At 42.3% G+C, this 12,296-nt stretch overlaps 2 protein-coding genes across 3 annotated transcripts in view; one reads left to right on the forward strand and one right to left on the reverse strand.

Moving 5' to 3' along the window:
- Window positions 1-5,848, forward strand: part of sesn1 (sestrin 1) — a 50,780-nt gene extending 44,932 nt beyond the window's left edge. Inside the window, exons 1-9 of one of the 2 annotated variants that reach the window (XM_034142713.1) lie at window positions 311-550; window positions 1,386-1,451; window positions 1,557-1,757; window positions 1,864-2,046; window positions 2,322-2,558; window positions 3,154-3,405; window positions 3,502-3,692; window positions 3,801-3,945; window positions 4,046-5,848. In XM_034142713.1, coding sequence (XP_033998604.1) covers window positions 449-550; window positions 1,386-1,451; window positions 1,557-1,757; window positions 1,864-2,046; window positions 2,322-2,558; window positions 3,154-3,405; window positions 3,502-3,692; window positions 3,801-3,945; window positions 4,046-4,132 — 1,464 coding nt within the window. In that variant the 5' untranslated portion in view covers window positions 311-448 and the 3' untranslated portion in view covers window positions 4,133-5,848. Of the gene's footprint in view, window positions 1-310; window positions 551-1,385; window positions 1,452-1,556; window positions 1,758-1,863; window positions 2,047-2,321; window positions 2,559-3,153; window positions 3,406-3,501; window positions 3,693-3,800; window positions 3,946-4,045 lie in introns of those variants that run through there. The other variant, XM_034142712.1, reaches the window with a different exon arrangement.
- Window positions 5,849-6,799: 951 nt separating this feature from the next.
- The window catches only part of armc2 (armadillo repeat containing 2), a 19,302-nt gene continuing 13,805 nt past the window's right edge, over window positions 6,800-12,296 (reverse strand). The window contains exons 14-18 of the mRNA XM_034142710.1: window positions 10,199-10,321; window positions 9,932-10,045; window positions 9,371-9,503; window positions 8,033-8,187; window positions 6,800-7,812 (exon numbers count right to left, since the gene is read on the reverse strand). Of these exons, the coding sequence (XP_033998601.1) occupies window positions 7,679-7,812; window positions 8,033-8,187; window positions 9,371-9,503; window positions 9,932-10,045; window positions 10,199-10,321 (659 nt within the window). The 3' untranslated portion in view covers window positions 6,800-7,678. The remainder of the gene's footprint in view (window positions 7,813-8,032; window positions 8,188-9,370; window positions 9,504-9,931; window positions 10,046-10,198; window positions 10,322-12,296) is intronic.

Below are 12,296 nucleotides of genomic sequence, written 5' to 3' on the forward strand. Positions count from 1 at the left end.
ATGGATTGCAGCCATCATTAGCATACAGGGGGCAATGCATTGCAGTAAATTCAATCATGATCAATGGCAATGTGGAACAAAAGAAGGAGAGAGAATTGATGATGTTTTCTTAGAGGGGGGATTGTTCTCTCTGCTCACGTTTAGGACCCCCCTCTCCCTCCTCACGCGTAGCTCCGCCTGCCCGTGCTCCTCCCGCCGCCATTGGCTGCTGCGAGGCTGTTTTCGCCTCCTGATTGGCCGCTTTGCACGTCAATCAAACGAGCCTCGACTTATTTACCGAATGTATGAGCGAGAGAGGACGGTATTCTGCTGTAGGGCTGCAACAGCTGACTGCCGAGCACTTTACCCAGTGCCTCAAGGAACAAAGAGAGAAGGAAACAGCCATCAAGAAAACCTTTTTTTACATTTTTATTCCTTTGAAATAATCAAAGTGCAGCGAAGACACGCGATGAGGCACGCGGTCGCACCGGCAGAAAGCGTGGAAAATAATTATTTTGCTGTGACAAACCTGTTAAAGATATGTACCCATTGTGAACGGCTAAGCAAAAAGGTAAGAGAAATAAAAAGGCTACAGGAACAAATATCACCCCTCTGAATATCACTGCTTTTATATCCTAAACATGACAAAGAGTTTTTGAAAACATTGTCACATTATTGGTGTTTTTAGGCGACGTTTTCCCTTTGAACAAACAAGCTGCAGTGCAGTCTTTTGTGCAGGCTTGTTTACGACAAGAAGAGTTTCAGTCGGTATTGGTCAAGAACATCGTTTCTGGGTTTAATTTCTTTGTTGATTTCAGAATCAAGAATGTAGACACGTAAAATGACACGTTCATGTGCTTGTTTTAACTCCGTGTCAATTGTGAATGATATACATTTCGCCGGTCATTCATTCATCTGCTTCATTGTGAGCTGCGGGACGGTGTCCGCTACTGGACATGTCTCGACAAGCAGCGGAAAGTTACAGGACGAGATAGAGGCAAAGTTCTGGTTGTGTTTTTAATGTTTCATGAAGGCAACGTTTGTGTTTGGATTCCTCCATTAATTATGAAGCGTTAGAGTTTAATTCTGATTTAATGTATTCATGTTTTTTTCTGTTTTGTTTAACTCTATGAGTTGTATGTTACTTCAACAATGGCGAAAATCTTAAATCGCCCTTTTGGATTTCTCTCTGTAAACCAGTACGGATGACTGTTATTAACTTCATTTTTACTGGTGGCAGACAAATGAAACTTCTCTGATTTCTCACGCTGGTGAAGCAACACAGTGACATTAGAGAAAATAAATAAAAAGTGAGAACAAATGATCGCTGGCAAGCAGTGCTAAGAGCTTCTCCTCAGCTTTCCTGTGGTATTAAAGTGCATGTTCTCTTTCTTTTTGTCTTGCAGGACTTGGGAGTTAGAATCCCAAGACCCTTAGGAAACGGACCAAGCAGATTTATCCCTGAAAAAGAGGTAAGAGACAGTCTGTTAACTCAATAGTGACTCACTTGCAATAAGGACTTTTAACTCTAATTTAAAATCAAATGTATTAATTAAACTTGTGTTTTGTTCTGTTAGATTCTGGAAGTCAGTAAAGTGGACGCCGGGACACAGTTGATATTTGAGGATGCGTTTGCAGCCCTCGGTCGCCTCGACAACATTTCTCTGGTGATGGGCTTCCACCCACAGTACCTGGGGAGTTTCCTCCGGACGCAGCACTACCTGCTGCAGATGGACGGGCCCCTCTCTTTGCATTACCGACACTACATCGGCATCATGGTACGATCCGGTTTACCCTCTGATATCATCTCTGCACCTTGTTTAACTGTTGTATGTCAAGCTGTTAAACATCTCGTGGTTGACATCTTGTTCTGTGATCCTGCAGGCGGCAGCTAGACACCAGTGTTCCTACTTGGTGAACCTCCACGTGAACGATTTCCTCCAGGTCGGGGGGGATCCCAAGTGGCTGAACGGCCTGGATGAAGCCCCGCAGAAGCTCCAGCAGCTCGGGGAACTCAACAAAATCCTGGCCCACCGACCATGGCTTCTCACCAAGGAACACATTGAGGTGAGAGGAAGGGCATGGTCTGGAGGGGGAAGGACATTAAGAGTGTTACGCAACGGGCTGAGATCAGAGGTGGAGTGGGTGTAGCTGCAGCTGTAAAACTTTGAGGGGTTTGGGAAAGTGACAGTGGAGGTATGGTAAAAAAGGGATGGGGTTAAGACTGGAAATCAAACATAAATAGGATAGGAAGGATGAAAGCACCTTTTCCACTTCTGTTGATGTCATCTTTTTAGGCTCCAGTTGTCATGACTAACTTTATTTTACATCATTTTTTCCAGCGCCTTCTGAAGGCAGAGGAGCACAGCTGGTCCCTCGCAGAGTTAATCCACGCCGTGGTCCTCCTCACACACTACCACTCCCTCGCCTCATTCACTTTCGGCTGCGGCATCACGACGGAGATCCACTGCGACGGCGGGCACACTTTCAGACCGCCCTCCCTCAGCCAGTACTGCGTCTGTGACATTGCCAATGGCAACGGTCATTCTATTCATCACGACGATTCGCTTGGCAACCAGGTGAGTGGTGGAGGATGATGTGTGAGCTGGAGCATGTCAGGGGTTTCTTATTGGGGTGTAAAACTTAAAGCGGAACACCAGTATATTATTTCCATGGCTTAGAGAAATGTAATCTATATTGGTACATCAGATACTTTTTCTGAAAGTATGAAACAGGAGAAGTATAATACTTGTTGATGTCATTGAGTGTTGAGCTGCTCCATACACAAAGAATGGCAGACTGATTTGTGTGGACACACACAATGTCAGTTTTCTTTTTTTAACATGTCCCCATATACTCTCATTATGTAAAATTATATATATTTCCCCATTAATTGTCTATAGAGTATTTGTACTTGATGACATCAAAAAATGTAGATTTAGAACTGGGAGTGTTCATATTAACCAATGTATTTTAACTGTCTTAGACCAGAAGAATACCAATTATGATTTTTTTTTTTTCTTTCTTTAAAAAAAAAAAATTGGCATAGTTTCCCTTTTTTAATCCATGCATTTAACATCTTGTATGCGTGTTGTTAGGTGCTAACATGTTTGAAGCATCTGATTTGAAAATGCTCCTTGTAGGATTTTTCCTGATTTTGCTTTGTTTCTGTAGGAGTTGTGCGGCGAGGTGAAGGTGCTGATGGAGCGCATGAAGCAGCTGCAAGAGTGCGACGATGAGGAGGCGAGTCAGGAGGAGATGGCGACTCGCTTTGAGAGGGAGAAGACTGAGAGCATGCTGGTGGTCACAGCGGAGGACGAGGAGTGTGTCCCTTCCAGAGACATCTCCCGACACTTTGAGGACCCCAGCTATGGCTACAAGGACTTCTCCAGGAGGGGGGAGCACGTGCCCACATTCAGAGTGCAGGTAGGAATCAGATATAGCATGGATGTAGAGAACAGTACGCTCAAACAATGGTCTAACACATGACTGTTATTAACTTCATATCTCTTGTTTCTGCAGGACTACAGCTGGGAGGACCATGGCTTCTCTCTGGTGAACCGGCTGTACCCTGATGTTGGTCAGATGCTGGACGAGAAGTTCCAGATGGCCTACAATCTGACGTACAACACCATGGCAACACACAAGGATGTGGACACCAGCATGCTGCGCCGGGCCATCTGGAACTACATCCACTGCATGTTCGGCATCAGGTCAGTCACTGGACGCTCAGGAGGACATGTTGTCTTTTTTTATGACTTATATTTTGTAACCTGGCCCGTTATGTGTTTTCTAACGCTGTGTCTCTCTGTGCTCTTCAGGTATGATGACTACGATTACGGGGAGATAAATCAGCTTCTGGACCGTAGCTTTAAAATCTATATCAAGACTATGGTGTGTAGTCCTGAGAAGACCACCAAACGAATGTATGAGAGCTTCTGGAGGCAGTTTCAGCACTCCGAGAAGGTAAGATCGTGATTCATCCTGGTGTGTAGCAGCTCTTTTAATTCTGTCTTAATGTTCAATGTCTAATAGGTGTCTCTTTTTCCTCTTGTTTGTCCTGCAGGTCCACGTTAATCTGCTTCTTATGGAAGCGCGAATGCAGGCGGAACTGTTATACGCTCTGAGAGCGATCACCCGCTACATGACATGAAGTGCTTTTGGCGTTTTTATCGTTGTCTTTTGACTGTCTTTGTCGTTGCTCATAATGGGACACTTCAAGAAAAAGAAAAAAAAAGAATATAAAAGTGGGGGAAACGTGAAAAGCCCTGGGTTGTGACGGTGCTTGTTGGATGGATGTTGAGAAGAGGATCAGAACAAATTTAAAGAAAAGAACTGAAGTCATCTCAGACTGGATACACAAGCTCGTGTTGCCTGCAGTGCCAAAACTGACCAAGAGAGGGCCGCCTGGAGCAAACTCCGGCTCTGCTCCGGGGTTTGTTCCAGGTAGAGGTTTCAGTGATCCAGCATATCTCTTCTGTCTCCTGGTAGAGTGAAGACCCACAGAAAGCTGTGCAGCCAGAAACAGTCTGCACTTTGATTCTGTTGTCACTGTTATATTTGTTAGTTTCTTTAATATCTTTTTATTTCATTTTGTATTAAGGGAAGTTGTTGTCGATGTGGTTGCTTTTAGTGGTAACTGGAGATGGAAGCATTAACTTTGGGCGTTTTTTTTCCTTTATTTTTTTTATACGTGTGCCTGAACTATCCAGCACAGAGTTCATACGTGCTGATGCTGCTGCTCCCATGTTGTATTCAGCGGGGTCATATTGATCCCCAAATCAACCAACCAACCCCATTTTATCCCCTAAACCCCCTACCCATTAGAAATCCACTGCATTACTCCCTCTACCCCCCATCCCATATCTCAAATGTCAATGTAAGCTAATCTAAGGAGGTGTGTGAAAAAAAACTCAAAGAACACTGTCTGAGCCCTTTTTTTGAGTTTGACTGTAAACGTGTGGATGAGTTCTGTGTTCATGATGACTGAGGTGTGTGTGTGTGTGTGTGTGTGTGTGTGTGTGTGTGTGTGTGTGTGCTTGTGTGTTTGTTTCCCAGAAATGACGGAGAAAAAAAAAAGTTTGTCTTTAAATTTCATGTGTCAAAAAAAAAGCGAGGCACTTTGAAGGAACGCCTTCTTGCTTCTGCTGTAGCTCTGTTATTGTGAGATGACTGTTTTATCATTTGTTGTTGTTGTTTTTTTTTTTTTTCTGGTAATGGGGAGGGGGGGGGGGATGTTAAAAAAAGAAAAGCTAATCAAAAAGAAAGTTAGAAACCAGGTTTCCAGGGGGATTTGCTTCCGGTTGCCCTGACCACACATTATCTGTCTTCCGCTTATCCCAGCTGTCTGGTCATCCTAACACTTTCAAAGCTTTGGATTGTGAATTTACCAGTAAATGAATACCTCTTCTGTTTTTCTCTATAAAACTTATAAGAAGTGCTCTTTGGTGAGCAGAGACTCTTTCCGGGCGCCGTGTCCCCTTTGTTTGGGGACCCGGGGCCGACTGCGGTCGATTTTAGCTGTCGAACGCAAAATGTTGTAGCTGTGCTTATTTCCCGGCTGGGGAAGTCTAACCAGTGCGAAAGAAGCTTTTTTTTATTTTGAACAGAGGTGTGAGGCCTCTGCTGTTTTGTTTTTTGTTTACTAAAACCAGTAAAGTACTGCATTCTTCTGAGGGTGGATTGAGAGTCAGACAGATGAATGAGTGAAGAGGAGGAGGAGGGTGATGATAAAAGAATGGTACATTTGGAAGTGGTTTGAGAGGAAGTGGAGGGTTTTTTTCTTTCAAACTTCTGACTGATGTCAGTTACTGACACTTTTATATGAAAATATATTAAAAAGATGAAAAAAATAAAACAAACTATGATATTGAATTGTTGTGTATCATTCGTAGTTTTCTCCTTAACAATTTGATTTCACTGCTTCATCGAGGAAATTATATTAGATGTGGAGAGGCCGACACAATTCAGGAATAAAAAACTCAGCACAATCAGCATCGGCTCACTTCCACCGTTTGAGTTTAGAAAATTAAATAATGGTGAGATGACTCATGAGAAGAGGTGGGGAGTTGTTCCATCACCTTATGCTCCAACGTACACTCAGCTGTTTGATAATAAGGCTGACTTCATCCACAGCGAGCTGAACTCAGCCTAGCATCAGTAAGGTCCCGGGACTCTTCATTTAATGTATGACTCACTGAGAACCAGAGCCCTGCTCTGTGGAGCCGTCAAGGTCAAAGTTTCTCTTTGCTCCTGACCAATAATTCGAGATAAGGGGGAATCCCTTGTAGGAAACGTTACCTCTCTTTTCTATTTGCCTCCCTATCACCTCACTGGGAAAAACCTTCATTTCCCTGGTGAGGCTTGTTATCTGTCTGAAGTTCAGGGTGTTTCTTATCGAGGCCTGTGTGTTTGTTCTCACTCACCAGAGAAACTCAGTGTTATCCTAAACTGCCTTCACTTTTTTCGGTTCCTCCAGATGATAAATGAAAAAGGAAACCTTGGCATCAGCCAGCCGGCTGTCTTTCATATCAACGTGAGAAACTTAATGTGGAGAACAATGTTTGTTATTAGCTCTGGCTAAAGGATCATTTGGCGTTTTTTGAAACATCGGCTTGTCTTGTGGTTGTTTAAAGGTCTCTATAGTGTGAAAACTGGGGGAAATGACAATATGGGTTTTTACATGAAGTGCCATTTCTGATTTGTCTCAATGTAATAACCATGTGATTTTGAAATGCTGTACTTTAGGTGTACTTGGTGTAACTTGTAAGCACTGTCTGGCCCCATATCTGTGTAATAAAAAAGGCTATGAGAAGCAAACTATGTTTTTCCACTTGTTTCTTTATTATGTACAAGTTTCAGTGTCACAAAATCCCTGCACAATAAAACATTTACTTGTTAAGGTAAATTCCATGTTAGTCATCTGTTTTTCAAGACTACATTATCATAAAAGAACCTTTACAACACAGTCAGCTAACAAAACAGATAACGTCTGTTATATACATGTGCAAAGAGCTTAAAAGTACATCTGTAGGTACCCAAGTCAAGGCTTCTGTTAGCTTTATGGGAATTAAAGTGCATAAAAAGTTAAGCTGTTGTTATTCTTCAGACGCAGAGTGATAAAAAGCTACGCAGAACATGTTTATAGAGACAAATAATTGAGAAACAAAGTATACTCACATCCACACAAACTGTATCATTTATCAGATTTACCCTGCTTCTTTTATTTAGCATTATTTCATTTATCAGACATCTTTAATTGTTTTGAATATGACTTGCTGCTTATCTTTTCGCCTAAAAACGGTCTGCAAAAGGTTTCTAGTATCATGGAAAATCTCATCAATAAATAGCAAAGAGCAACAGTCAGTATGAATTGTGAGAAATTGCCATCATTTTTGCTAAATAATGACAAACGTGTCCTAGAAAGTGTTGGATTAAATGATGCTGCAGTAGTGGTTTGAGACATTTAAAAGGTGTTTTTACTTTTTTTGCCTTCAAAACTATCAAGAAAATCCACTGTGACAGAAATGAATTCATGCTGACCTTACCTTATGCCCTCCATTAATAAAGAAAGCTTTCTCTACACCGACAGGGGATAAGGGTTAAATAGTGAAGTTAGTTTAGGTTTTTGTATATGAGAGTTAAAAACAATGCTAAGGCCTCAACAACATAAAACAACCACAACATCCCACAACATTCGTCAGGCTGTCCAATCCAGAGGCTGGAGAGACTTCAGCAGTTTTTGAGCTGCAGGTAAGAACTCTAACTCCCAGCATGCCCTATGGTAGTCCTTGATGTCTTCATTCTCTATCCACCTCAGAGCCTCCTCTTCATCTAAGGAATTGAGAAGATTGGACACAGGATGAGAGAGTGTAGTGAGAGGTTTCAGGTTTTTTGGATACTTTTAACTGACAGGTTTTATGAACATGGAGGTATTTTGTTCTTGTTGCGTTCCCCTCCCTCTCCCCCCAGAGGGCCACTAGTGTGAACAACAGCATGTTTTTGCCAGCTTGTCTCCCTCCCTTGTTATGTAAGGATTAGTAATAACACCAACCTAAGTATGTAGTGAGGATCTCCACCAGCGACTCTCTCTCCTGTGTGTCCAGCAGCGTCTCTGAGCCGCCGCCGCTCATGTTCCACAACGCCTGACAGACCTGGCCCGCCAGCTGCCAATCACCTGCTCCGAAGTCTCTCAGACAATCCACAAGCCTGGTCACACACACACACACACACACACACACACACACACACACACACACACACACACACACACACACACACACACACACACACACACACACACACACACACACACACACACACACACACACACACACACACACACACACACAACACACACACACACACACACACACACACACACACACACACACACACACACACACACACACACACACACACACACACACACACACACACACACACACCACACACACACCCACCACACCGTGGTGCACTCGAGGGAGAAGGATTCACATGACCAGCAGGTTTGTGGGCATTAGCCCCACTTCCATTGAACTAACATCTGAAGAAGTACTGTGTGTGTGTGTGTTGTGTGTGTGTGGTGGTGTGTGGTGGTGTGTGTGTGTGGTGTGTGTGTGTGTGTGTTGTAAAGGGGAAGTGTATACTCAGATGTTCACAATGTTCACACAATAGCTAAACATTTACACATCTAAATAGAGAATCTAAAATCTGTAATTATAACTGTATTTGTTGTTATACCCACTTGTTATACTTGTCAGTGGAGTTGTTACGCACATGTTTCTCATTATGAAGAACTATTTTCCCACCAAAAGAAAGTTTACTCTACGTTTCAAAGAGGATTGCAACTTTGGGCCAAGACTCAAAAAGAATGAGCTCCAGGTTTTCTATTTAAGGGTACTGCAACATTATTTTAGCCATGAAGGAGTTAGAAAAAATAATAATTCTACTGTCTTATCTGCCCACTGAATATGACGCTAAGGCCATTAGCAGGTTAGCATAAGGACAGGAAGCAGTTAGCCTGGCTCTGTTCAAAAGTAACAAATAAACCCCTGGACTTCTGATATTGTATAGATAAAACTAACAATATATAACATGTTAATCAGTGGATTTTGTTAGACTTTCTTTACTTCAAACAACAACATGTATTTCTTCTTGTTTCCTGTCTTTTTGCTAAGGTAAAATAAGCTAAGCCAAGCGAACTGTCCCTATTATAGCAGTTATTAGTGATGTTTTATAGTAAATTTCAAGTAATTACCATATTGTGATTTCAATATTATGTATTATGCAGGGTAGATCTGCTTTTACTATATCTAGTAAAAAGCCCTGGCAATGTCTGTCAAATAAAATATGTACTATACGGGTCCTTTCTAAGTGCATAAGTCCTTACTTGGCATCAGCCCCCTCCACTACGAGACTGAGCCTGTTGGGGGGGTCCAGCGTCAGGTTGGTGAGGACCCCGCAGGCTGAAAAACACATCTCAGTGCTTTTTGAGTCGAGCAGCGTCACTACAAACTGGTGCACTGAAGGAAGGAGGGAGGAGAGTGGAGAGAGATGATGATGTGAGGGAGCGGGCGAAGACAAAGCAGGTCAAAGATAAGAAGGCTGCTATCACCAGAGTCAGCAGGCGTGTTTACACTGACAGAAGCTGGCCTTGCAGATAAGTCCAGCCTAAACATGACACAACAGTATGCAGAGCTGCCTACTGTACTGAGCACTGAGTCAAGGTACTCGGTGTTATGTAATGTTCTGTGCATGGATTATATGATTTCTGCATCCATAGGCCTCTTTTTCTCTGTATTACTAGGCTTTAAAGATGTCGGTTTATTCTCACATGGCATATCTCTCCTGCAAGAGTCAATGAAGTATGGCTTAAACAAAAAATAAGGAAGCAAAGTCTCACGTGGCAGTGTTTTGTGTGTGTCTGTTGGTGTTTGTTTCCATCATATACCTTTGTTTTGCATAATAAAGTCCCGTACATCCTTGGACTGTGACAAATTTCCATACACACGGGTGGCCTCAAGCATGGCGTCCATACTGGAGCTGAGCACCAACTTCAACATCACTGAGGGAGAGGGAGCAAAGTAAAAGAGAGAATAGGGAGAGGGAAATTGAACAAAAAGCAGAGAGAATGGGGGCGAAAAGTGTAAAATCAGCTAAAACTAAACAAATATTAACTCTTAATCTATATTGGGATCCGTCAGTTTTTCAGTCTTACACTTTGCGATGGTGAGTTGACTGCGCCTGAGTGCAGAGCTCTCCTCCTGGTAGAAGGACAGGTTGTTGATGGTGGCAGCCACATTCACCATTAACTCTTCGCTTTCCAGCACAGTTTTCAACTCTGTGAAACAAACACACACACAAGAAATAAGAGAATAATCCCCACTAAAAGCAAGTTCAAAAAATATCATTTGTAATATAGACATGTTGAGGTTCCTTTAAATCCCCCTGTGTAATTTGAACCAACAGAGGGAGCAGGCAACAGGGACAGGCTTTCATTCTGCTGATATATTACTCTATTTATACTATCCCATTATTTTAGTCACAACATAATGTGACACATTATCATTACATAACTTTCCAGGTCATTTCAATGTTAAGAACATATTCACTGAGAGCGGAAAAAAACACCTAATTTTTAATGACTAACCAGGTGCATCCAATGAAAGCGTGGTTTCCTTTTATGTAGATGAAGAAGATAATGCAATGGTAGATTATCAATCCATAAAACAACTGAAACATGGATCGTGAAAACTGTCAGAATAAATATGTTAGTTTTTTTACATTTCTAGTCCAATGCAAATGCATACAGACTAATAGTTCATCAGTGATATACAGCTTAAATTATATAACGATCTAAATAACGACACAGAAATACCGGGGACCTTTTTGCATCTTACAGCTTGGACACACTGATGTGCCACCGTGACATTACCATAAAAGAAGTTGTTATCTCCGGTTTGTTCTTGATATAGTCCATTTGATCATGAGCTGGCACACAAAGGTCAGCTTGACCCAATCCACCCAGCCGTGACATCGTGAGTGGCTTGGAAACTGTGTGCTCCTGATTTAGCAGCAGATGTAGAGTGCTCAGTCATAAATCGCGGATATTGCGGTTGCTGTCAACCAGCGGCTGTGTGTCACACTGAATTTTGTTTTGGTTTCTGACTGGAAATACTGCTTTGTTCTGCCCCCCCCCCCTCAAAGCTCTGTAATGTAAAGCAGCACTGTCTGTCATTGAACTTGATCAAAACAGGACATGGATCAGCCAGTTTTGCTCTTTTATCCTCTGCAGAGATTCTGTTTCCATCTTTCAAAACAACTCTATATTCTCCCTCATTAAATGTCTCTTTCTTCAGTTCCTTCATTTGCTCCCCATCTCAGACTCTGGTATCGATAACACACCCCCATATGTTTGGAGATTTGACATTTTCTCACTAGTTTGACCTCTGTTTTGTTTATTTAATTTATGTCCCAACTGTCGCGAAGTGTGTAGGAGGCAGGCAGCAGAGAAATCAAGAGTTTCATACCCTCTCTGTGTTTCGGTTCAACCTGTCCTGAAACCATCTAACCACATAGGAAGATTTCTCACACACACACACACAAACCAAGTGTGCCGTGCGATGTGACAGAACATCCTGCTTTTGCAGTGAAGCGCCTCGCTCTGCCAGACAAAACAACAGGTAAACCAAAAAGAGGATGTGCTGCGTATCGAACAGAAAGCCCTGAAAGGAAAGCGAGCGAAGGAATGTACAGATGTGTTTTTCAACCAAAGACACATCTCGTTCCCAGCACAAGGGAAGTGGTTTGGTGCTGAGCAGATACTGTACTTACAATGCACCAAACAGCTATTTTTAAACTTATCGGAACTCCAGATTTTCACACACTGCTCTCTTTGTATCACAGAGAAAAACAACTGGAGGAAAGGACCAATCTAAAAAAGTTACAGCTGTAATTATGTGATTTTGTCAAACTTGTTTAGGATGCGAATATGAACTGCTACCATCTAATCGGAGATACAGGGTCCCGCGATTCAATAAAGTCAGACTGAAGCACTCCTTTGTGCATCAGTCAATCTTCACAGTAAATACAGAGCTGTAAATGCACGCTAAAGGGTCTTTGAACATGCTCAAAGACCCTTTAGCGTGCATTCAGGGATTTAGCTCTCAGTGATTGTGCTGTTATGTTAAATGTTTGTTGTTTATTTTTCATGTATTGTTGTCTTGATATTTGTCTATGTTGATGTTACACATGGAGCTGCTGTGATGCAAGTCAAATTTCAGACCTGATCTGACCATTAAAGTATTATCGAATCG

This window comes from Trematomus bernacchii, unplaced genomic scaffold, assembly GCF_902827165.1.
Source record: "Trematomus bernacchii unplaced genomic scaffold, fTreBer1.1, whole genome shotgun sequence".
Classification (NCBI taxonomy): Eukaryota; Metazoa; Chordata; class Actinopteri; order Perciformes; family Nototheniidae; genus Trematomus; species Trematomus bernacchii.